This window comes from Balaenoptera acutorostrata, chromosome 6, assembly GCF_949987535.1.
Source record: "Balaenoptera acutorostrata chromosome 6, mBalAcu1.1, whole genome shotgun sequence".
NCBI classification, from domain to species: Eukaryota; Metazoa; Chordata; class Mammalia; order Artiodactyla; family Balaenopteridae; genus Balaenoptera; species Balaenoptera acutorostrata.
Window position 1 is genome coordinate 60,575,488 of NC_080069.1, and position 26,641 is coordinate 60,602,128.

Genomic DNA, 26,641 nt, shown 5'->3' on the forward strand with positions numbered 1-26,641 from the left:
CATGAAATGCACCAATCTTGTGTATTGCCTAGTTTCAACAAATGTATGACCTGTGTATCTCAAACTCCTGTTAAGATAGAGATCTTTATCAGCACCCCAGAAAGTTCCCTTATGCTTTTTCCTAGTTTGTCTTTATCCTCCCCTCCCTCCAGGAAGCTACTGTTAGGATAGTTCCCCCCACCATAGATTTTGCCTATATAATTTGCCTCTTTTCACTCAACACTATGCGTGGGTAGCCGTATGCAAATCTAGATCTACTTCCTTTTTTTCTTCTTTAAAAATTGCAGTAGCTTGGAAATAGTCTACACTCTGGATGTATTATAATTTATAGTACATGACCATTGCCTTCCCTCTACAAGGGCATTTAGGTTGTGTCGTATTTTTGTGATCACAAATAGTGCTGTATAGAACATCCTTGTACGTATATATACCTGTTCACTCTAATGAATACTTCTGTAGATGTTACTAGATGTAAAACTGCTGGGTCAAAAAGTTTGACATTTTAATAGACACTGCCAAATTGCCCTCCAAAGATGATTTTATCAGTTTACATGCATATCAGCAATGGATGAGATTGTCCTTTTCTCTGTGCCCTTTCAACATTGGGTGTCACCTGTCTTTCTAGAATTTTGTCAGTACGAAGGGTAAAAAATATACCTAGTGATTTCACATTTTCCTAATCAGTAATGATTAACCACTGGATTTTTTTTTTCTTTTGTGAATTGCCTCTCTGTGTATTTACTTTGTATGACTCTTAATAGTCATATGGTATATTCTTTTTTTCCAGGGATGCTTTGTCTTTTAATTTTGTGTCTGGTGTGTTTTGAGCTTCAGAAATTTTAATCTTTATGTGGTCAAAGGTGGCTTATGGGTCTTGTTGAAGATCTTCCTCGTTCTAAGATTATAAAACCACTTGCTATATTCTTCTACTGGTTTTGCTTTTTATTTGGAATTTTGAAGAGAAGGAGAAATCCCTGTGAACTAAGGTGCCAGGAAGAATTTCATATGGCGAGTGAGATTCAAATTGACCTTGAAGTATGAGTTGAATTTAAATAGAGTAGACAAAATGGTAGAGACATTTTGGACAGAAGTAATGAGAGAGGGAATATATTTTTCATATTCATGGAACAATAATAAGACCACTGGCTGAGGTGGCGAGTCATATAAAACTGCAAGTTTAGAGATATTCATTTGGCTCCATTTCTTGTAAATTATTTTGGCTCACTTTTATCATTTTTTAAAATCTGCATTCTGGTGTTATAGTTTTCTGTCATATAATAGTTTTCTGTCACTTTCTTTTCATAGTGACTTCAGTATTCTTCCTGAGGAAAATATGTGGTGAAATTTTGTTGCCTGAAAAGGCAAAAAAAGGAAAGGTGGTTTCCTACCAGAGTTGTTTGAACATTGTGAATATTTACTAGTCTAGTTATTAGAGTTGAGTTATAATTTCTTTTAAAAAAAAAAGTCAGTGCTGTAGTAATTTACATCATTAATGAAGTTAGAGCGCTCAAGTATAGTTACCAGATATCAATCTTCAAAAATGTTGAAATACCAGTGTGTCCACTAGTTACATCAAAGAGTTATGAGCTCACCATTTAATATACAGATTAATATGTTGGATTCTCTAGCTGATGAAAGTATTTACAGAAGCCACCCTTAAGACTGAGTGGCAGCATTGTGTTCGGTTTGGTTGTTGCTCAGGATGTGTAATAGTTTCTGTTCAGCCGTGAGCCACGCCTGGTAGATAATAGCTGAGTGGAGTGATCCTGCAACTTTACCAGTTACACGTTTCTGGTTGTAATCTGATTTGGAGCTCTTGGAAGGCTACTGTTTTCTTCTCTACAATCTAGTTGTAAGGATTATGTGGCACTAATTATGTGGATTAATTTTCACTACTCAGGTATTTAAAAAAGTATTCAACATCTTATTTGTTCATTGTTTTATTTTTCTCTCCTTAGCGTACTTTTCCTTGGGGATGCTTGTTCTTTTAGAGCTTGTTGTCTGTGTATGTTTATATCCAGGAAAAACAGACACATTTTAAACTATACTTTTCATTTATAGTTTCTGTTGTGAGGAACTCTTGCAGTGATAAGAAAAATTTGTTATTCTCTGGTAGAGGAGAATAAAAATAGAGTTTAAAAAAACAAATGAGTGTGATAATTTTGCTACTTGTTTTGCTGGCTTGTATGCTTTTCTGTTTCTAATACTAATACATTTAGAAATAAGTAATGAAATTACTCTGTTCTGTGTAGTTACTAGAATTCGTTGTCTGTTTTTTTAGTCGTGAATGGAACTGAAACATTAAAAGAAAGAAAGTACATGAAGTTAATGATATTGAACATGTTGAGAGACAGAGCCTTCTGTCATTCTTTTAGCACTTGATGGTTGGCAAGACTATAAAAATAAACATTCTTTTTAATGTTTCTCTTTTTAGGTATGTTGATAGCTTGTCATTTGTATTTGAGTTCATTTAGCTTTTAAAATAATCATACCTAGAAAATTAAATCCTCTGTGACTTTCCTCACTTTAATGATACTGGTAGGTCTTTCAATTTTTAAATTAAAAGGTAATGAAGTTCAACTTTTACTTTTTTAAAAGCCTAGGCATTATTCCTATTTTAAAATTCATACATAAGTGCTAACTGAGACCATATCTGATTTAAAGAGTTGGGTGGTGAGTTTGAGTTCTTGTCTTTTTTTCTGCTGTCCCAGTGTTTCCAGGTTCTAGGGATAATAGGATAGGGGTATTCTTTTAAAATTAATCCTTAATCTTTTTTTCTTTGTCCTGGTAGCTTTGTAACTTTAAAGAACATTGGCAAGGCCTCTAAAGGGTGTAGTACCCTGAGGCTCTTCAACTGATGATAAATTATCCTTAGAATGGAGTAGTCTCAGATGTAAGCTGGAAATCTGGGAGTCATCCTCCAGAAGCTTACTGGTTTGATTCTGTTTCTTCAGTCGATCTCTCCAAAACTAATTTTGGCTTTTGCCTTCTCTTAGCCTAAATGATCTTTGTCTTTAATTTCATCCTCTACACCAGAGCTTTAATCCTTTATTTAAAATATAAACCTCGTTATGTTACCCACCTGCTTTAGTAGCTTTCCAGTGCCTAAGAATGGCATCTTTATATCCATCATGATATAGCCCTTTATTTCTTACCACTTGCTCTCCACTGAAAGGTTTGTGATTTCTCACGGCAGTTTGTAATACCTCCTACAATTTTTACTCTTGTCTACCTCCTGCTCTTCCTTCTGTTTGCAGTATTGTTGTCACTTTTCTTTGCTTGGATAACTTTTACTCTTCTTTTAAGATTGAACTCAGCTCACTCCCCTGCAGGGGGTCTTGCCCTGATTTAATCAGTCCCCATCTTTCTGTGCCTATAGTGAGATCTTGTCCACATCCCTGGAATGTATTATATTAAACCCATTTTATGACTCTTTTCCCAATTAGACTGTTAGTTCCTTTAAGCAAAGACCATGTCTTATTCATCATTGTATCTACAGTGTCTAGCAAGTGACTAGTATATAGTGGAGGCTCAATGAATATTTGTTGAACTGAGTTCAGCTCATTGCTGTACATTGAAGTCTTAGTGAAGCTCCTGGATCCGTGGTTCCTGGATACCAGTCAGCTGTATCGAGACACCTGGGGAGCATTTTAGAACATTTTATAGGTTTTTGAGCATTACTCTGTAAAGAATTATGATTCAGTACATCTGGAATGAGGCCTGGGAATAAGTATTTTTAAAAAGCTCCTCAACTGATTCCAGTTTGCTTATAGGTTTGAGAAACATTGTCCTAGTGTATTACTGTATTATTCCATTGTATTTTATGTAAGAAAGTTGCCCCCTAGACCTCATATAGTAATTTATTATTTAAGGTTTATAAGTTATAGCTACTAAAGTAAGGATATATTTTAGGTCACTTTTTTAATACCATATGTAGAAGTATCTTAACTTTAAGCCTCTCATTGTGAGGCCTATTAGCATTTTGTTAACACTGAACTGAAAAAAGCCCCATTTAAGCAGGAGTCTTCTCGAATTGATAGTAATATTAGTTGGGCTTCATTCCATGAGTTTAAGTATTTTTGGCAATTTGTAACTACTTTTCACTTTTTATTATAATTTTTCAAAATGATTTTAAAGCATTTTGTTGTGGTTTAAAATTAAATTAAGTTGAACAAATCTTAAGTGTATATAGCTCAGTGAGTTTTTACATAAGTGTATATCTGTAAGGCAACAGGTCAACATATAGAACATTTCTGGCTCCTCAGAATTTCCCCCATTTCCCTTCCCAATTAATAAACACCCCTCCCACCACAAGATGAGCACTCTTTTGATTTGTATTACCATCAGTTAGTCTTACGTACAAAACTTTTTAGTAGTTTTAATCATATCTTTTGGTGAATATGTGCACTCATTTCTCTTGAATTTACACATGTAATTGCTGAGTTAAGGGCAGACTTGTGTTTAACTTCAGAAGGTAATGCCAGTTTATACTCTATGATTGCAATTCATATGAAAATTGAAATTAAATTATTTGAAGCTTATGGTGAAATTTTAATAGCCTGAAACTTCCCTTTGTTTTCCAAAGTGTCCTGTTTTGTCAAAAATATACATAGAAAGAAAATTTAAGTGTCATTTTATAGTTGCCAAAAAGGTAGTTTTGTTTTATTCGAATAATTTTTCCTATATAAGTAATTTTTTCTTTTTCCCTTTCCTTAGGTTCATCTTTCCTTGTGGGTTGGCAGGCAGTCATAGGACTGCAAAATGGGTCTCCGGATTCACTTTGTTGTTGACCCACATGGTTGGTGCTGCATGGGTTTGATTGTCTTTGTCTGGTTATACAACTTTGTTTTAATTCCCAAAATTGTCCTCTTTCCTCACTATGAAGAAGGACATATTCCAGGCATATTAATAATAAGTAAGTTTCTAGATCTTTATTTATTTCTTTGGATAATTAAAGATTTTTCTCATTGTGAATGTTTTTGGAGTATAATACCGCTATAATAACCTTACTTTTAATATTATTCAGTGCTATTAATATGACGTTATTTACTAAATTATGGACATTTTTAAAAAGAATGGCCTTTATATATTTTGCAGGGTTAGATATATGTGATATCTTCATATCTAACTCTACAAAATATATAGAGACCATTTTGTTCAATAAAAGACTGGCACAATAGTGCTATTTATATAGGTCTGTGTGTATTTTTATTGTTTCTGTTATATACTTATTGCAAATGTGGAAGGAGTTTTAAGAATGATTATGATACACATTATTGAGAAAAAGTTTCATGATATAAAAATTATTGATTATGATAATACTTTGAACTTCTGGATAATTATTTTCTCCTATAGTTTAATGGTGATGGTTTGCTTATGACTAAAAGAATAAGATTGAAGTGATATGTTTTACATGTACATGGCATTTATAGTGTTCATGTACATTATGTCTTTTTGATCTCATAAGAGCTGTGGGAAGTATAATCTGTTTTACAAATGATAAAACTGACCAATACCATGCAGTCAGTCCTGGAGTTAGCACTTGAACTAAGTTTCCTATTACAGGTGCAGTGCCTTTATCCCCCCAACAAAATGCCTATTTCTTTTTCATCTAAAAGGTAGAATTATAAATGAATGAATATATTTTCCTTTACTGTTATTTTTTCTAGTTATTCATTTTGAAACACAAAAATTTCTAGATTCTTTATTTTCAAATTAACTATCTTAAGATCTATTGAAAAGAGCAATTGAACATCACTAACCCAATGTAATTTTGAAGCTAGCCACTTAGAGTTAATGAAAAAGTTTAATTGTAGAATAGGTTTAAAAATGCTGCTTTGATTCTGTCAAATATAGTACATGTAATAATTAAAAGGGATTCATTTATACCAATATTAGTAGGGAATTTCTGTTAATAAGGAATCTGGTTTATAACAAGTTTATCAGTTATTATTATACAAAATAACTATTTAAAATTAGTACATTTTAGATAAATCCTCTTGGCAGTATTATTTGATGAATGAAATGAATTAATCATCTTTCCATCTTATTTTTGAAAATTATTTATCCTGATGGTATTAATTAAAATATACATTTATCCTTTAGATATGCTTGTTGAAAAAATGTTTTGAAGGGTAAATACTAATTTTATTTATTTACTTATTTGTTTGTTTATTTCCAAGTATTCTATGGCATTGCCATATTTTGTCTGGTTGCCTTAGTGAGGGCCTCAATAACTGATCCAGGAAGACTCCCTGAGAACCCAAAGATCCCACATGGAGGTATGGTACCCTTCAGATTTATCAGTTTTACAATGCCGGAATTATCATCTTTATTAATGTATTTGACTGCCTGTAGTATATTAATTATATATGTCATGTAACGCCACTTTCAGGTCTTTCCTCAATTGTTTCCTTTCCAGACTTCTCAATTTAAAACCACAAATCTCAGCTGACTCCTCATATCCCCCACTCTCTGGCTCTCCTTTTCAGTTTACTTGTTTATTTATTTGTCTCTCCCTCCTCCCACTCTAGATCTATATAACCTCTGTGAGGGTGTAGATTCTTTGTTTTGTTTTCTTCATTTGTTCAGTACTGTATCCTTAGTGCCTAAATAGTCTCTGTCACTTAGTAATAGTTGCTAGGTAAATATTTGTTGAATGATATATAATTACTGAGAAATTATATTTTTATTTAGTAAAGGAATTTTTTGATGGTGCCACTTACCTCATGATATTATTGATATAATATTGCTTAAATATTTGTAGCATTATAATACTATTGCCTATATTTATTTCTTCAAGTTCGAACAATTCATTGAAAATTTTGAAAGCCTTTTATTCTAGTGTCAATGAAGGTAATTTTTGGTCACTTTATTGCATAGCAACCATTCAGGCAACACAAAAAAATTACAAATGTACTGCTCGTTTTATTACATGCCAGATATAGTAAACCTCCTTTACCCTCTTTCCCAAGTTTCACTTTTCCATCATTTGCTATGTAAGCTTTGAGAACTCTCTGTACTTTCTTCTAGAAAGAAATTTATATGTCTTTGTTATACATTATAGAACCAGAAAATTTTTTATAGTAATTTTTTATATGTACAGCAAGTTTCCGAACTTGCTGTACATTAGAACCACGTGGGGAGCTTTAAAAAATCTCAATGTCCAGATTACATCCCATATTAATTAAATCAGAATATCTGGGGGTGAGAGCCAGGTATCCGTATTTTTGAAAGATCCAAGGTGATTCTAGTGTGTCACAAAGTTTGGGAACCAATGTACTAATTTTTTCCAAAATTAGATTAACTGGCAAGTCACTTAGATAGCCTCCCTTGAGTTTCTGATTGTTTTTTGAGATCCATCATTTGGGGCTTACTTGGTCTTGCAAGTTCAACGATTAAGTGGGAATGATATGACACTGATGTTTATGTAGAAGTTTCTGAAAATTATCTTGAATATTTAGTTTTTCTTAATTTATAGAAGCAGTATCACTGTCATTTAGCGGTTATTGTGTGTGTGTGCGCGCGTGTACTTGTGTTTGGTCAGGGAGGATGGCACTCTGTAATTTGTATAGAATCCCTCTTCTCTACTAGCCTAAACCGAAGGCTCTCTAAAATATTGATACATGTATTTTCTACTTCAACTCTAAAACCCAATGTTATCAGAAAATCAAAGAAGCAGGCTTTTCCTAACTCAGGACTCATTTCTGATGAAATCTTTAGTTTGCTGTGGTCAAACATTCAAATGCCTACATCTGTCAGATACTGCAAATCAGTGAAAGGGGCCAGGGAGGAACTATTTTACTTTGAAAATCTCATATCTTATCTAAAGGGAGTGGCACTATTCGGCTACAGTGAGATAGTTATACAGGCCTGGTATTATTAGATATTGCAATTTTTGAAGAGAAAATATGGAATCTCAATTTTTATGAGACATTTCATGATTTTAAAAAATATTGGCAACTAATTCAAAATTTTTAAAGCATTGTTTTAAAATAAATACCAAACAGATTATACCTGTGGGTCAGATTGAATCCACCTGAAACTGCTGTGTTACCTTTAGCTTATAGACTCCAGTGATGGAGGACACCATGGCGTCTTGCCAACTATTTGGATATCTGCATTATATCTGGTCTCATTGACATTTGGCCTGTTTCTCTTCAGTGAAGAGTTCCCATTTGCCCAACCAAAAAAACATGCATTCATTTATCACATTTTAATGTTTCCAAAGTCTCTTGGTATTGTTACAGAGCTACACTGGCAACCGATTCTGTCAGGAAACCTCTGTTAAAACCCAACCCTTGTATTGATTTTTGTAGTTTCAAGTTATATTTTTCTCCCCAAAACATTACTTTGTGATTTGAGATATAGTAATTGAGAAAAGGCCCCCTAATATGTGAGTCTTTTAAAAGACTCAAATAGAAGGTGATTCCTTCCTTTTTGAGGGATAAACCAAACCAAATCTTGCTTTATAGTCATTCATGCATTTACAGCATTAATAAGTTTCCCTGTTAAACAATGAGATGCTGTTTACCTTACATTAAAGAGCATCTATCATTTATAGAGTTTACCTTTTTTCTTTTATTTGTTTTATGTTTTGATTTTTCTTTCCTTTAAAAAATGTATCTGTTAATTTTTTATCTTCTATAGCTACCATAAATTAGCAGTTGGATTTTGTCTCCCATAGGCTTTTATTTTATTTTGTTAGATGGGTAGTACAAAAGTCTTGTAGGTGATCATTAGACACCAGAATGTATCAGTCACCAAGATCCTATTTGGACATGAATAAACCCTGAAGAAGAAAAAAGGGAGAAGACTAAGAAATGGTTTATAGATACATAGGGTGGTAGGTTAAGATGGATGGCTTTTTTTCTTGCTCTGCAAAGCAAAAACATAGATGATACTTTAATTTCGGGATTTTAAAAATAGTGATTTTTTTTTCTTTTCTAAAAACAAAAATGTGTGTGTGTACTTGTGTGTGAAAATGTGCATTTTCATTGGTATTTTTCATTTTAGATTCTTACATCTTAAATTGAGCCTTAAATGGCTCAAACCCTTTCTTTGAACAAATTTATGTTCCAGACCATAGGTCAGCACATTCTTCAGTACTGTTAAGGGCCAGATAGCAAATATTTTTAGCTTTATGGACCATATGGTCTCTGTCACAAGTCCTCAGCTCTGTAATTGTAGCCCAAAAGCAGCCATAGAAATATGTAAATGAACGGGCATAGCTGTGTTCAAATAAAGCTTTATTTATAGACACTGAAATTTAAATTCCAAGATTTTTTTTTTTTTTTTTTTTTTTTTTAAGGATTTTCTTATTTATTTATTTATTTATTTATTTATTTTTGGCTGTGTTGGGTCTTCGGTTCGTGCGAGGGCTTTCTCCAGTTGCGGCAAGCGGGGGCCACTCTTCATCGCGGTGCGGGGACCGCTCTTCATCGCGGTGCGCGGGCCTTTCTCTATCGCGGCCCCTCCCGTCGCGGGGCACAGGCTCCAGACGCGCAGGCTCAGCAATTGTGGCTCACGGGCCCAGCTGCTCCGCGGCATGTGGGATCTTCCCAGACCAGGGCTCGAACCCGTGTCCCCTGCATTAGCAGGCAGATTCTCAACCACTGCGCCACCAGGGAAGCCCCGAAATTCCAAGATTTTTATATGCCACAAATTATTATTGTTATGTTCATTATCATTTTCAATCATTTAAATTTGTAAAAAACATTCTTACCTCATGGGTCACACAAAAACAGGTGGTGGCCTGGATTTCCCTGTGGACTGTAGTTTGCCAACCATAGTCTACACTACAGAATGAATTGCAGTCTTTCTCTGACTCTAGCCAAACGCTCTTTTCTGAGGATACAACATTTTAAGTATGAAATAAATAATTTATTCTTTGCAGTATTATGTGCTGAAATTGCCAATAGTGAATACCCCATATTTATTTTTTAAGGGGCTGGTTTAAGAACATAAAGTTTTCATGTTGTCTTTTAATGAAAATCGGCTCATCGAAGAGAGTCTGCTTCCTGACCATACTCCTTGTAGTATGTGAATTCAAAGTTTTAACATTGGGATATTTGGGAACATCTAACATCCACTAACATCTAGGGGGGAAAAAAGTGACATGCTTGTGACCTTGTATTATGCTATGTATGAAATATTTCTGTTTCACTAACAGTTAAATTATCATAGTTTAATTGTACCTAAATTAAACTTTAATATTGTTGCTCTCTCATGTAATATGTTTTCATTAAAATAAGAATTGTAAGTAAGAAATGGAAGAGAATTTTATTTTAAAGTGAAATATTTTAAATGTAAAAGATAATTCCTCAACTTTCATATTATTGGAATGAACAGTTGATTTGATATAGCTTTTATTCATACTTTATTGATTTCTTCAGAGGCATTTGTAGCAGAATGTTTTTCTAACACTTTACTATAAAATTCCAGTATATTGATTTTACTTCTGGCCATTAAACTAGAAATAATGGAATTAAAATAGGGTATCTTTTTAGAAAATTGAAAACTACCCACAATTCTATTACTTATATTTAGAATCTTTCATTTAAAAAAATTTTAAACTTTTCATGCTTTAGCAAGGATTTAGTTACTACCTACTGTGTGCTAGGTCACACTTTGCATATACTAATACTCACTCTGAGTATTGGAGTTAGGTTAATTTTACTATGCCCATACTTTTAGTGAGGTTAGGATATAGTTTTCCATAAGTGATATAAAGTTTAAGAATTTTTATAAAAGTAAAATTCCATTTCAAGAAATATTAAAATGATATGTTCTATATAACAATTGTCTTATCTTGGTAGATGACTGTCCCATAGAGTTTTTATGGATCTAATTAGAGCAGTTCTTAATGAAAACAAATGACTTTTCCCTTTATTCCTGTAAACTTCATGTTTTTAGCACAAAGCTTAATTGTGTGCTCTTTCACAACAGACTAGAGGAAATTGCTACTTGGTGGTAGGATAGAATTTTGTAAAGAACTCCATTATTTCCGTTAAATAGTAATCTTCTTGTAATCTTCTTCACTTCTGAAACTATTCTAGTACCTCTTAAACCCATCTGAAATCTTTTTCCAACCCTCTCTCATAAACATTCCCAAATGGATCCATTAATATTTTAAAAAATGGTTTCGTGTGGGGAGTTTGGGGGGATGCCATCCCTGTTTTTCTTACGATATCATATGATTGATTTTGACTTATTAATCTATGAAACCAATACTCAGCATTATTTCTTCTTTAGAGCCTTTAGATAATAAATTTCTAGAAATTAATTTGTTTAAATATAATTCTGTTTTAATGTAATAATTTGGTTGTACTTCGGGGTTTTGTCATTAAATTTTACTTATAGCAATATGCTTAAACTCAAATATGTTGTTTTCTACCTCTTAGTTTGACTATTAATAGTGTCTTATTTTTATAGTGTTTAAAATTAGAAACGTACAAACTAAAACATGCATAGAATAGAGCAGCAACATTTTTGGCAAACATTTACACTGGAGACTTAGACATATATATCGAAGAATTCCTATAAACTCTTCTAAACACTTGTTGCTAAATTTCAGCATTATTCATGTGCCTTTATTAAATGGATTTTAATTTCCTTCTCTAGAAAGGGAGTTCTGGGAATTGTGTAACAAGTGTAATTTGATGAGACCAAAGCGTTCCCATCACTGCAGCCGCTGCGGCCACTGTGTTAGGAGAATGGATCATCACTGTCCATGGTAAGAAATAAGTAATTCACTTTTTGGAAAAAAAGGTAATAAAAAATAAATCTTAGTACTTAGCAGATTTAAACAAAGGTTATATTAGAGTTACACAGTTTAAGAAAACCTTTTAATGGAGATCCCTTTATTTGATCATATGGTTTTATCAACTCCCAAAGTCATTTTTTCCAGAGATCCTATATTTTCTCACAAGGAGATATTTGAGCAGAAAACTAAGAATTAACATGCACCCAAATACACAAAAGAACTAAGGTGGTTTTATTAAATGAGGCAATGTATGTAAAGCATTCAGTGTAGTATCTGACATAGAAAATACTTAAATATAAATATAGTAGCTGTTATTGTTTCTAACTGTAATAAACCGTATACATCTCATTGTTTTTATTTCCCTTCCAATTTGTTTAATTAAAGAGTAACACATTTCAGATACCCTTATACCTCATTTCACCCACTTGCAGCCTTTTTCAGTGTTTTGAATTGGTAATAGGTATTAACATTACATGCTGGCTGGATGTGTAAAAAGTGGTTCAGCTGATTCTGCTGAACTGCCAACATTTTTCGTCAATAGGGGGCTCTCTTGTAATATTTAAAGAAAATGTTCAGTTGAGAAATAGAATTTTTGAAAACAAATGCTGTGAGAGTTCTTCATTGTATCTCATTTCAAAGCTGTCACAAAAATCTGTGAAAAAGATATTGTATTTAATTCTGCTTTCCTAGCATGGGATCTCTGTATAAATATTTAAACTGGTATGGTGTATCACTTTATAAATATATCTATATACATATATATTTATGTTTGTACACACATACATGCATATATGCAAAGTTAGCTACATAATCTTCTTAAATTTATAATTGTATTTATCTAAGTTTGACTCAGGGTAGAGTTTAGCTTTGCCTAGTAATGCTAATCAATTTAGAGTTTCCCTTATTTTTGATAACACAAGTTATTATTAGCAAGCTTTTAGTAAGAATTTGGTTTTCACTATAAACTGATTGTTTAAATACAAGGTAATTTCCTGAGATTAAGAAAAAGTAAAAGCACTTTGTTACTATGTAAAAAAGTTGAAAATTCCATCAACAGGATAGTTTAGTATATAACATAGAGTTGGTGTTGAAAAAATGTGCCTTGACTTTAAACAGATTAATTCTCAAGTGATTTTACAAACCTCAGTCTTCTGTTTACAGTTGCAATAGTAGTAGATTTTTTAAAGCTATATAAAACATGTATTCAGGTAAGGGATAATCACACTTAAAAACTCAATTTTATACACTTTTTAGAGTAATATTTCTGATTAAAAATATAATAAATGTTCAGGATAGTTGGTTGGATATTGATACCTCCTTTTAAGTGAATGCAATAGCTTAAGCTTAAAAAATAATCAACTAGGAACTGTTTTGGTACTATATAGATTAGTGATTTTATTTATTTATTTATTTTCAAGGAATAAAGATTGACTTTGTGACAAAATAAAGTGCTGTTTAACCAAAATTCTAAGATTGGGGTGAGCTCTCTGTTCCTAGGCCTTGCGCCTCCATAGTTTTAGTCACCTTCTCAGAACACTGGTGGGAAGAAGAGTGAAAGTACAAAGAGCTGGAGGATAGGAAGGGAGGGTAGACCAGGGGGCCTGAGTAGATTTAGGGATTTATGTGATTGAATTCCCTAATAGGGCAATGCTGAGATATTCAGAGAGTGAGGGAAATGTACAGTATAAACTAGAAGCAAGGAGAATTTTTGATTTTTTTCAGAAACTGCATTATCTTAACTGCTTAACAGCTTTAGATGTGGAGGTCAGTTCTCTGATGACCTCAAGGTTTACTCTATTTTTGGCCCTAATCACTCCTTCCAAGGACTTGCTACCAAAAGAACTCTTACATGTAGATTATCTTAGTGTTTCTTAAAGTTCTGTGCTTAAGAAGAATGCCATGATCATAGCAGTTATTTCTCAAATTTTGGGGGGACAGAAAGGATGGGACAAGTATAAGTCATCTTTCAAGCAACAGCTATTGAAGAGTATTTTTGAGTGCATACAGAAGCACCCTTCTCTGGTAGCCCTGCTTGCAGATAACAAAACACAGGAAGTTTTCTTGTTTACGAAGCATGCACTCTTTAGTCTAAGAAATGCCTCTTCCAGGTTTTCTGTTCAGTTATAGGTCTGATTTTAACAAATAGTTAGACAGCACACCTTTAAAACAACAATTTAAGTTAGGAATTTGACCCTATTTATTTATTTTTTCAAACAGTGGCAGTGTAATGCTATATTGAAATGAAAACATTTGTGAAAGGTAATTTGTAGTTTTGAACTAGGGTTTTCTGCTGGAATTGTAAAATATTTTGAAAATTTAGGTACAATAAATAACCTTGGAACAATAAAATAGTCAGCTTGCATTAATCTTGAATATCTTGGGATTATAACATTAATCCTTTTTCCTAGTTGTGGTTCACTGTTGTATTGGTGGAAATGTAGCTCTAAGAATTTATAAATACTTTTGAATATGTGTTTATTTTCAGGAACCAAGGTTAGATTTTAAAAGTAAGGAAAATTGTGAATGCTTAGCAGTATATCAGAGTGGCAGGTTTAAGTTATTTTACTTCACATCATTCAAATTGGTCTGCACAGCTAGAATGCTGCCGTGGAAGAGCAGTATACAGAAGAAGGTTCTTGTTCTCTTGACCACTGTCTCTCCTAACTGTACATTCTCTGGCAATTGTCCTAACTCCTTTGTTCCTTTTTCGTATCAGTGAAGCAAGGAGGCTGCCATCTGTTCTTCCCTGCCTCACTGGGTTGTTGTTGAGTTGAAGGGGAATCATACACAGGACTTCTTTAAAAAGTAGAATGTGCTTTACAAATGTGAAGTGGCATATTTGTGTCATATCTTATATACTCTTTGCTTTTAGGTTTGAGTGACTTTAGCTTATCTCCGTGAAGTAAAGCACATATGAAGTTTGTGCTTTATGTGAAGTTTGTGTGTGTTTGCGTTTACCTCTAGTTTTACCATCCTAAAATTAACATTAAAGTTTGAAATATTTTTTCTTTTTCCTTTTTTTCTTCAGGATTAACAATTGTGTTGGTGAAGATAATCATTGGCTTTTTCTGCAGTTGTGTTTCTACACTGAACTTCTTACTTGCTACACACTGATGTTTTCTTTCTTCCACTATTATTACTTTCTTCCACTAAAAAAGCGTAACTTGGTAAGAAATGTTTATATCAACGAATGTTAGAGCAACTATATTATACAGTTATTAACGTGTGGTGCTTTTAAGTGCAGAAAATTGAAAACAAAAACAACAAACATAAACCCTCAGATTGGTGCATTTTAAAATATATTGGAATTGAGAAAGTGGACCCTGTTCTGACATTGCCTTTTAACCACATCTATTTATGATTATTTATTAGTGTTCTTTAAAAAGTGACATCTTAGATCTCTTAATAATCTATTGGTTTAAAAATATCTACAGTAATGAAAAACAAAGTGAAAAATGTTAGCTTCTTGTTTCTTCTCAAGAATAAAAATAGACTTGTTTAGTTCTTAAAAGTTCTCAAAGGAACATTAAGTTCTTGAGAGAAAGGACAAGACGAATTTGCAGGATGCCTTAAAAAGTTATTACATACACCGTTTGAGGCATTGCTTTTCGCATTTTGTAGAGGAACTACAATAGATGTTAACAAGATTTGCCCAGAATGATGGTGTTAGTGGTGTCGGTGGTAATAGCATCACCTAGGAGTGTTAAGGCTTGACTGTATATCAACACTATGCTATGGGCGTGTGATTTTAATTCTCACGTTAGTGCTCACTACAGCCACATGAGGTGGGTATGATTTTTCCCCCATTTTATAGATGGAAACAGACTAATAGAGGTTAAATAAATAGTTACTGAAGATGCAAAGCTAGGAAGTGATTATTAAACTGGTTTTAGTTGTAGAGCTGGGATTTGAACCTGATTTTGTGTTTTCTGAATCATATCTTGTGTGCTTTGTGTGTAGAACTGGTATTTGAGCCTGATCCTATGTGTCATTTGGACTTAGATTGTGTTTTTAAAATGCCCTGTGTGTGTGTGTGTGTGTGTGTGTGTGTGTGTGTGTGTGTGTTTTGTGTGTGGAAGAGAGAGAGAGACAGAGAGTATGAGCGAGGGTGCGTGTGAGGAAACCGGTAAGGAAGACAGAGGGAAGAAGGAATAGATTCCCTGATGGAGAAGGGTGTTTTCTTTCCTATTTATATGATTTTATACTGTTTAAATCTTTTTTATTAAAAATAACAAGTTCGGTGGTGGTACATACAATTACATTTTGTAATAAGAGAGCAACTGAGAGAAGGTCTTTAAGTTCTGCGTATTTAGATCTTTTTTATACACATGATCATTTTGTTTAATTAAAAGAAGATATTTACTGTTGTTGCTTAGTTGCATGTATTAGTGGGGCCTTGTTATAATTCTCCTTATTAAATACAGAGTGAGCAATTAAAATTAAATACTAATAACTGAAAAAAGTTCAAAAGGGAGAACTGTAAATACAGGTGTTTGACATCATCACACTGAGACTTTAGTGCATGCTAGTACTATGGTTTTAGAAACGTTTTATTTATAGATTAATTTTTTTTTTATGCTTTCTCATATTTTAATTTTACTTTCTAATAAGACCAGGTACAAAAGAATGGTCACCCAAAACATCCAGATCAAAAGCTCTAATGCAATAGCAGCTAATATTTAAAGAGTCATTTAGGGTCAACAAGGTACTTTTTCTGCACATGTTATTTCTTTTAATTCCCACAACAACTGTGTGAGGTGACCTAGTCATGAGTGTGACTTTAAAGCCAAACTCCTTGGGTTTGAATCTCAATTATAGATTAATTTCTGATATAATTGGTATTGTAGTTAAAATATGTAAAAGGTTATACATATTCTCCCAAGAGTAACCTGCTTCAAGTAGGTTGAGCCTAATAAGAAAAGCATTAAAATAAAAATTTACCAGTAAGATTAAGGTCAGAATGTTTTAAAAACTGAGAGAGAGGTAGAATTTAGTGGTATTAATGAAAAGCTACTAGAGCTTCTCTAGGAGGGAATGCATTGTAGTATAGTGAAGGGATTGGCAAACTATGGGCGTTGGGATAAGTTTGAACCTCTACCTGTTTTTGTTAATAAAGTTTTACTTGAAACACAGCTGCTCACATCTATTTACATATGTTTATGATTGCTTTTGTGCTACAACAGCAGAGTTGAATAGTTGTGAGAGAGGCATATGGCCTGAAAGCCTAAAATATTAAGTATCTGGCTCCTTTTTTTAAAAAAATTAATTAATTAATTAATTTTTGGCTGCATTGGGTCTTCGTTGCTGCGTGCAGGCTTTCTCTAGTTGCAGCGAGCAGGGGCTACTCTTTGTTACGGTGCGTGGGCTTCTCATTGCAGTGGCTTCTCTTGTTGCGGAGCATGGGCTCTAGGCACGCAGGCTTCAGTAGTTGTGGCACACAGGCTCAGTTGCTCTGTGGCATGTGGGATCTTCCCGGCCCAGGGCTCAAACCCGTGTCCCCTGCATTGGCAGTTGGATTCTTAACCACTGTGCCACCAGGGAAGTCCAGATTAATTCTTGTATCATTATAAATTATACCTTTTTATCTGTAGTAATTATTCTTGCCTTACAGTGTTTTTCTTTGTTATTAATTTAGCTATATCAGCTTTGTTTTGGTTAGTATTTTCATGGTATATCTTTTTCTATCTTTTTACTTTCAACCTTTATCAGTTATGTCTTGTCAGTGTGCCTTGTAGACACCAAATATTTCTTTTTTTTTTAAGTTTAGTTTGATAATCTTTGTCTTCTAATTGGAATAGTCCATTTTTATTTACTGTGACTGATATTAATCCTGTCATCTTACTATGTATTTTCTACTTGACCCATCTGTTCTTTGTTTCCATTTTTCTCCTTTTCTTACCTGCTTGGAAATTTTCAATTAAAAAAGATTTCCAGTTTATCCCTTCTGATGGTGTTTCTCCTTTTACTCTTTTTAAAGTGTTTTTCCCAGAGATCAAAACATTCTTCCTTGGTTTTCTGAAGTTTAATATAAGTTGGTACTTTAAACATTGCTGCGATAATAAATGTAGTGGCCTTAGAACCCCTCCTATCATCATTTTTGGTGTTCTGGGTGCGTAAAATAGATGCTGAACTAAAACTCATGACAACAAGAAGTAACTATTGTCGTTTATATATTATGTGTTATAATACGTATGTTATATGAAGTCACTGTTTGTTTAGAGTTACCCACACATTGATGCTTTTTCTAGTCCTTCATGTCTTCGTAAGTTTCTAAGTTTCTTTCTGGGAGTATTTGTTTTCTGCCTCTTGGTGGAAGTGTACTGGAACAGATTCTCCCAGTTTTGGTACACCTGAAAATGTATTTATTTCTCTTTCATTTTTGAAGGATTTATTTGCTTGGCATAGAATTATATGTTTGGAGTTATTTTCAGGTTTTAAAAGATGTTATTTCCTTGTCTCCTGGTTTCCATCATTTCTGTTGTAAAGTCAGTTGTTAGTTTTATTGTTCCTCCATTGAAGTAATGTATCTTTTCTCTGACTGCTTTTATGATTTAGTTATTTATGTTATTTCAGCTTTGTTGAGGCATAATTATATAATTAACATATAAATTTATAAGATACTTAAATTGTGCATTATGATAATTTGATATATGTATACACTTTTTTTTTAATTTTTTTTATTATTATTATTTATTTTATTTTATTTATTTATGGCTGTGTTGGGTCTTCGTTTCTGTGCGAGGGCTTTCTCTAGTTGTGGCAAGCGGGGGCCACTCTTTATCGCGGTGCGCGGGCCTCTCACTGTCGCGGCCTCTCTTGTTGGGAGCACAGGCTCCAGACGCACAGGCTCAGCAATTGTGGCTCACGGGCCCAGTTGCTCCGTGGCATGTGGGATCTTCCCAGACCAGGGCTCGAACCCGTGTCCCCTGCATTGGCAGGCAGATTCTCAACCACTGCACCACCAGGGAAGCCCCTATGTATACACTTTGAAAGGATTTCCCCATCTAGTTAATTAACACATCCAACGCTTCACATATTAATCTTTTTTTTTTTATGAGAACATTTAAGTTCTTCTCTCTTAGCGAATTTCAGTTGTACAGTATGGTGAAGAAACAGTGGTCACCATATTTTACATTAGATCTTTACCTTATTCATCTTATAGCTAAAATTTGCACCCTTTTACCAACCTCTCCCTATTTCCCACAACCCCAGCCCCTGGCAACTACTTGTCTACTCTCAGTTTCTATGAGTTGAACTTTCTTTTTCTTAATTCCACAGATAAGTGATACCATTTGGCTTTTTTCACTTAGTATAAGGCCATCAACGTTCATCTATGTTATCATAGATAGCAGGATTTCCTCCTTTCTCATGGCTGAATAATATTCCACTGTGTATATATACAACATCTTTTTTATCCATTCATCTATTGATGCACACTTAAGTTGCTTCCATATCTTGGCTATTGTGAATAATGCTGCAGTGAACATGGGAGTGCTGATATCTCTTTGATATCCTGTTTTCATTTCCTTCAGATATATACCTAGAAGTAAAATTGCTGGATCATATGGTAGTTCTTTTTTTAATTTTTTGAGGGGTCTCCATACTGCTTTCCATAGTGGCTGCACCAATTTATATTCCCACCAACAGTGCAAAAGGATTTCTTTTTCTCCACATCCTTGCCAACACTTACCTTTTATCTTTCTGATGATAGCCATTCTAATCTTAACAGGTGTGAGGTGATATCTCATTGTGGTCTTGATTTGCATTTCCCTGATGATTAGTGATGTTGAGTACCTTTTCACATACCCATTGGCCATCAGTATATCTTCTTTGGAAAAATGTCTGTTGAGGTCCTCTGCCCATTTTTTAATCAATTTTTTTTTTTTTTTTTTTTGCTGTTGAGTTGTATGGGTTCTTTATATATTTTGGATATTAACCCTGTATCAGGGATATGATTTGCAAATACTTTTTCCCATTACATAGGTTGCCTTTTCATTTTGTTGGTGGTTTCCTATGCTTTGCAAAGGTTTTTAGTTTGATATAGTCCCACTCGTTTATTTTGCTTTGGTGACTTTGCTTTTGGTGTCAAATCCAAAAAATCATTGCCAAGACCAACGTCAAGGAGCTTACCCAATATGCTTTCTTCCACGAGTTTTATGGGTTTAGGTTTTATGTTCAAACCTTTGATTCATTTTGAGTTGATTTTTGTGTATGGTGTAAGATAGGGGTCCAGTTTCATTCTTTTGCATGCGACTGTCCAGTTTTCCCAGGACCATTTATCGAAGGGACTGTCTTTTCCCCATTGACTCTTCTTGGCTCCTTTGTCATAAACTAATTGACCATATAAGAGTGGGGTTTTTTTCTGGGCTGTCTATTCTGTTCCATTGATCTAAGTGCCTTTTTATGTCAGTATCATACTATTTTGATTACTATAGCTTTGCAATATATTTTGAAATCAAGACATGAGATGCCTCCAGCTTGGTTCTTCTTTCGTAAGATTGCTTTGGTTATTTGAGATCTTCTGTGGGTCCATACAAATTTTAGGATTGTTTGTTCTATTTTTGTGAAAAAAATGCAGTCAAATTGTGATAGGGATTGCATTGAATCTGTAGATTGCTTGGGTAGTATGTCCATTTTAAGAATATTTAATTTTTCCAATCTACGAGTGTGGCAGGGCTTTCCGTTTATTGGTGTTGTCTTCAGTTTCTTTCATCAGTGTCTTCACTGTACAGATCTTTCACCTTGTTGGTTAAATTTATTCCTAGGTATTTTATTCTTTTTGATACAATTGTAAATGGGATTGTTTTCTTAATAACTTTCTGTTAGTGTATGGAAATGCAACTGATATTTGTATATTAATTTTGTATCCTGCAACTTTATGAATTTGTTTATTAGTTCGAACAGTTTTTTGGTCGAGTCTTTAGGTTTTCTATATGTAACACCATGTTATCTGCAAATAAGGTCAGTTTTACTTCTTCCTTTCTAATTGGATGTCTTTTATTTCTTTTGCTTGCCTAATTGTTCTGATATCCAGTGTTGAATATTGGTGATAAGAGTGGGCATCTTTGTCTCATTCCTGATCTTAGAGGAAAAGCTGTCAGCTTTTCACTGAGTCTGATGTTTCTGTGGGTTTGTCATATATGGCCTTTATTATGTTGAAGTACGTTTCCTCCTACACCCAGTTTGTTGAGAGTTTTTATCGTGAATGGATGTTGAATTTTGTCAAGGGCTTTTCTATGTCTTTTGAGATGATCATATGATATTTATCGTTCAGTTTGTTGATGTGGTGTATCATACTGATTGATTTGCAGATTTTGAAGTATCTTTGCATCCCTGGAATTAAATCCCACTTGACCATGGTGTATGATCCTTTTAATGTATTGTTGAATTTGGTTTGCTAATGTTTTGTTGAGGATTTTCACATCTTTGTTCATCAGAGATACGGTTTTCTTTTCTTTTAGTGTTGTTGTCTGGTTTTTGTATCAGGTTAATTCTGGCCTTGTACAGTATTTTGGAAGTGTTCCTTCCTCTTCAATTTTTTTTGAAAAGTTTGAGAAGGATTAGTGTTAATTCTTTAAATATTTGGTTGAATTCATCCATGAAGCCATTTGGTCCTGGACTTTTCACTGTTGGGGGTTTTGATTACTGATTCAGTCTTCTTACTAGTAATTGGTCTGTTCAGATTTTCTGTTTCTTCATGATTCATTGTTGGTAGGTTGTTTGTTTCTAGGAATTTATCAATTTCTTCTAGGTTGTCCAATTTGTTGGTATATAATATTTCATAGTAGTCTCTTATGATCCTTTGTATTTGTGTGGTATCAGTTGCAGTGTCTCCTCTTTCATTTCTGATTTTATTTATTTGAGTTCTCTTTTTTTTTTTTTTAGTGAGTATAGCTAAAGGTTTGTGTATTTCGTTTATCATTTCAAAAAACCAGGTTTTAGTTTCCTTGATCTTTTCTATTGTCTTTTTAGTCTCTATTTCACTTACTTCTACTCTAATCTTTGTTTTTTCCTTCTTTCTACTTTTGGCTTATTTTGTTCCTCCTTTTCTAGATCCTTGAGATATAAAGTTAGTTTGAGATCTTTCTTTTTTCTTAATGTAGGCATTTATAGCTATGAACTTCCCTCAGAACTGTCTTTGCTGCATCTCGTAAATTTTGGTGTGTTGTATTTCCATTTTAATTTGCCTCGATATTTTTTAGTATCTGTTTTGATTTCTTCTTTGGCCCATTGGTTGTTCAGTAGTATGCTGTTTAATCTCAACATATTTTTGAATTTTCTAGTTTTCTTCTTATAATTGATTTCCAGTTTCATACCATTGGGGTTGGAAAAGATGTTTGATATGATTTCAGTCTTCTTAAAATTAAGGTTTGTTTTGCCACCTAATATATGATTTACCCTGGACTGTTTCCTGTGCACTTGAGAAGAATGTGTATTCTACTGTTGTTAGATGGAATGTTCTTTAAATGTCTGTTAAGTCCATCTGGTCTAACATGTAGTTTAAGTCTGATGTTTCCATATTGATTTTCTGTCTGGATGATCTATCCATTGTTGAAACTGAGGTACTAAAGTCCCCTACTATTATTATAATGCTGTCTAGTTCTCCCTCAGGTCTGTTAATATTTGCCTTATGTATTTAGGTGCTCCTCTGTTGCATGCATCATATTTACAAATGTTATATCCTCTTGTTGGAGTGACTCTCAATATTGTTTTATATTGACCTTCTTTGTCTCTTCTTACAGTCTTTGGCTTAAAGTCTATTTCGTCTGATATAAATATAAATAAATATAGCTACCTCTGCTTTCTTTTGGTTTTCATTTGCGTGGAATATCTTTTTCCATCACTTCACTTTCAGTCTGTGTGTCCCTAAAGCTGAAGTGAATCTCTTATAGGCCCTAGATAATTGGATCTTGTTTTTTTTTACCCATTCAGCCATTCTTTGTCTTTTGATTGTAGAATTTAGTCCTTTTATATTTAAAGTAATTATTGATAGGTATGGACTTACTTTTGCCATTTTAAAAATTGTTTTCTGGCTGTTCTGTAATTCCTTTGTTCCTTTCTTTTTCTCTTGCTTTCTTCCTTTGTTTTTTGGTGATTTTCTTTAGTGCTGTGCCTGATCTATCAATATAAGATTCACTCAGCTAGTTTCTGGATTTCATTCAAAGGTAATTGCTTCATGCTTAGTAGTAGATTCATTGTGTCTGTGGGAAGAGTTGAGTTCAGGAGCCTTCTCTGTTGCCATCTTGGGCCAGAACTCCTGTGATTTCATTTTGTTTTTGTATTTAGCAGTTATTCTATGATGTGCTTCATTGTTGTTTTCTTTGCATTCTTCCTGTTTGAGAGTTTATATAACTTCTTAAATCTGTGGCTTGATGACATTTTTTTTTTTAATATTAATTTATTTATTTATTTATTTATTTATTTATTTATGGCTGTGTTGGGTCTTCATTTCTGTGCGAGGGCTTTCTCTAGTTGTGGCAAGCGGGGGCCACTCTTCATCGCGGTGCGCGGGCCTCTCACTATCGTGGCCTCTCTTGTTGCGGAGCACAGGCTCCAGATGCGCAGGCTCAGTAATTGTGGCTCATGGGCCCAGTTGCTCCGCGGCATGTGGGATCCTCCCAGACCAGGGCTCGAACCCGTGTCCCCTGCATTGGCAGGCGGACTCTCAACCACTGCGCCACCAGGGAAGCCCTTGATGACATTTTTAAGTTATGGACATTTCTTGGCCTGTGTCACTTCAGCTGCTACTTCTGCCCAACTTTATCTCCTGCATTTCTGGGATTCTGATTATATGCACATGAGATCTCACTGCACTGCATAACTTTTGTAGTCTTTCCTGCATTTTTCCTTTTTTTCCCTCTGTGCTTCAGGCTGGGTATTTCCTACTGACCCCTCTTCTGGTTTACTGCTCAGCTCTGTTTAATCTACTGTCAAACCCTTCTGTTGAGTTTATTAGTTCAATTATTATATTTTTCACAGTTATAATTTCCATTTGATATTTTTTTCATAGATCACGTCTCTGGTGAAATTCTTCATTTGTCATCTAAAGTTTTGAACATTTTAATGAAAGTTATTTTAATGTTTATGTCTGATAACTTCAGTGTTGAGATCTACTTGTGGGTCTGTTTCCACTGACTTTTTTTTCTTCTCTCTTGTAGTTTCCAGATAGTTTGTCCTTTCTTCTGATATATCTAATAAATTTTGTTAGATACTGGGCATTTTATATGACACATTGTAAAGAGCTGGTTGATACTTTCTTTTTCAAGATATGATTTACTTCTTTTGTGGACTGTCAATAAGAGAAGACTCATCTTGATCCAGTCAAGGATTTGTATAATAAATATTTCTAAGGCTAGTAACAGAATATTGGTCTTAATACAGCAGTTCTTTTGAAGATGACATTTACTGTGTTTATTGAGACTTTGTAAGGATTTATGATTTGGGGATTTGTCTTCATAAAGAACTAGTTTCAGTTTGCCCTTTCTCTTATGTCATAGCCCTTCAGGAGTTTCTCAGCTGTAAACTTCAGTGTTAACAGTGGATTGTGCCTTCTTGTTGTTTCCCCAGTTCTGTGGGATTGCAGAAAACTCTGAGCCTCCACTTCTACTAGACCTTTCATATGTAATGTTTATGAGTTGGCAAGTACCTTTAAGTAAAAAGCACTGAGGAATGTAGGACTCACCTTAGTGCATTTCTACTCTTTCTGGGATCTTTGTCCTTTAAGTCCTGGCTAGTTTGGCTACTTCCCAGTGTCTTCAGTCAGCTGTTTATTTACCAATTAATTGGATTTTATCTGGCTTTTAGTAATGTTCTTATTGGTAGGGTTAGTCTCATATAATCTCTTCCTGCATAGGTGTCATTGGCAGTAACATTTTGTTTAAAAATTTCTTCCCAAGTGATTTTAGTCATTGCTTCCTAACTATACAACTCCAGGAGACCACACTCATGTCATAATCTATGTAAACAATATCCTGTGGAGTTGTGCAGAACCATATGACTATAGCCATAAGGTTTGAGAACTATTGTGCTGTAGAAAATGAGACTGGTGATGGACTTGATAGTATTGGTAGAGATTAACCAGATGGGGAGATGAAGGAAGTCATTGCTGGACAAGAGAATAACAAAAAGCTTGAGGCAGTTAATTGGAAATTGGTTTTAAGGTCACATTTTTTCTAAGATACTAAAAAACTCTATAGCAAATATTTTTAAAGCTAAATAATAGAAAATTGCCCTTACTTATAACAGGTTTTTTTGTTTGTTTGTTTGTTTGGGGGTTTTTGGTGATGACATTTATTACATTTTTTTATAAAGGTAGAAAATTGCCAGTAATTTCAGTACAAAAGTCACTATTGGCATTTAAAAAAAAATAATGTTTTGTAGTGGAATATTCTTCAATCATTCCTGCCCCATCAGTTTTTTTCTAAGTCCTTGCCTGTCTCTCTTTCATTTTTCTCTAAAACAAACAAAGTATATCCAGGTCTTCATTTTGTGTGGAAAGTTCTTCATAAACTTTGTTATTCTTTCCATTATATGGGATATGGTATAAAGATCCCCAGATATCCCTAATTATCTTTGGAGATTGTGTTATCGATTACTGTGCTTCTTTCTTATGGATAAAAAGTACAATGTAAGTATGCCATGGACTTTGACCCTATATTCTGTCAGCCAGCGGAAGTGAAAGCTTTAGTCTGCATTTTTCTTTATATCCTTTCAGGTAGATAGATGGCAGCATAGTATCTTTCGTTAAGTTCTAAAACTGAGTGCTTATCTCTGGGTGGGAAAAGAAAGTGTTAAAAACTCTTACTTAGGTTTTTGTTTCTTTTCTTTTTTCTTTTCTTTTCTTTTCTTTTTTAACATGAAAGTGTTTATTCATTGGACTGACTTTTAAACTTTGTGGTGATGTCACTTAACCTGTATTTAGTAGAAAACTGGTACGTTAATGATTAAGCACATGGGAAAGAAAGAGTTGAGAGAAAGCAGGCTGTTCACAAACTCTGGAAAATAAAGGGTCTGGGACCTGATTTTCTTCCATTTCTCTGTTCTCGTGGCTTTCTCTTTTCAGGGGTGTGCTTTCTCTGCTGGATTGTTTTAATTGCTTTGCGATAACCCCTTTGTTTTTTAGAGTAACTTAGTGCTTTTTAGATTTCTTCTTAATCTTTACTTTTAAAATATCCACTTATCACAGACTTTCAAGGATTTATGTGTTTTTACTATGTGAAGTTTTGAGGAAATACTTTAATATATCCTTTAGTTAGAGAAGGAGTTAATAAGAGGTAAGGAAGATAAGGAATTTATTCATCATGAATCAGTGCCCCAAAATAAGGATTTATTTTTATGCTGTAAGTATTGATTTATATCCTAAGTCTTATAAAGAAGGCCTACAAACCTAAGAAGAATTAGTATTACCATCTTCTTTGTAAATAGCAACTAAAAAAAATCTCGAAATTCTCAGTTAATATTAAAACAAAAATTCATATTTAGAAAATTGCAGAAATGTAAGTAATAGGTGTCTTTCCAAATAAATGGGGATAAATAAAGCATTTTTAGTTAAAATCACAGAATCCAAAATTAATAAAGATTATATGCTTGGAGATATTTGGAGAAGTTTTTCAAATGTTAGATGTCAAATTAGTTTGACCGTCATTTGTATTTATCATGCTGCTATAATGTTAACTTTTACTTAAAATCCTCTTGAAACTCATGTCTTCCTTTAAGTAGTTATTGGGATGAAAATCATTTTAAAGATTTCAAAACCTGTAGAGTGGGGAGTGATGTGGCATTTTAAATGAATAAAATGGATAGATATTAAATAAAATAAATTTTCTTTGGCCAAAGTCTATATTTGACTATTTTTCACATAGTTATTTTAAATGTTTA

General features: G+C 33.7%; 1 protein-coding gene across 2 annotated transcripts in view; it reads left to right on the forward strand.

Moving 5' to 3' along the window:
• The window catches only part of ZDHHC21 (zinc finger DHHC-type palmitoyltransferase 21), a 71,419-nt gene that overhangs the window by 8,425 nt on the left and 36,353 nt on the right, over nucleotides 1-26,641 (forward strand). Inside the window, exons 2-5 of one of the 2 annotated variants that reach the window (XM_057548008.1) lie at nucleotides 4,717-4,915; nucleotides 6,183-6,281; nucleotides 11,623-11,734; nucleotides 14,793-14,931. In XM_057548008.1, the coding sequence (XP_057403991.1) occupies nucleotides 4,762-4,915; nucleotides 6,183-6,281; nucleotides 11,623-11,734; nucleotides 14,793-14,931 (504 nt within the window). In that variant the 5' untranslated portion in view covers nucleotides 4,717-4,761. Of the gene's footprint in view, nucleotides 1-4,716; nucleotides 4,916-5,599; nucleotides 5,619-6,182; nucleotides 6,282-11,622; nucleotides 11,735-14,792; nucleotides 14,932-26,641 lie in introns of those variants that run through there. The other variant, XM_057548009.1, reaches the window with a different exon arrangement.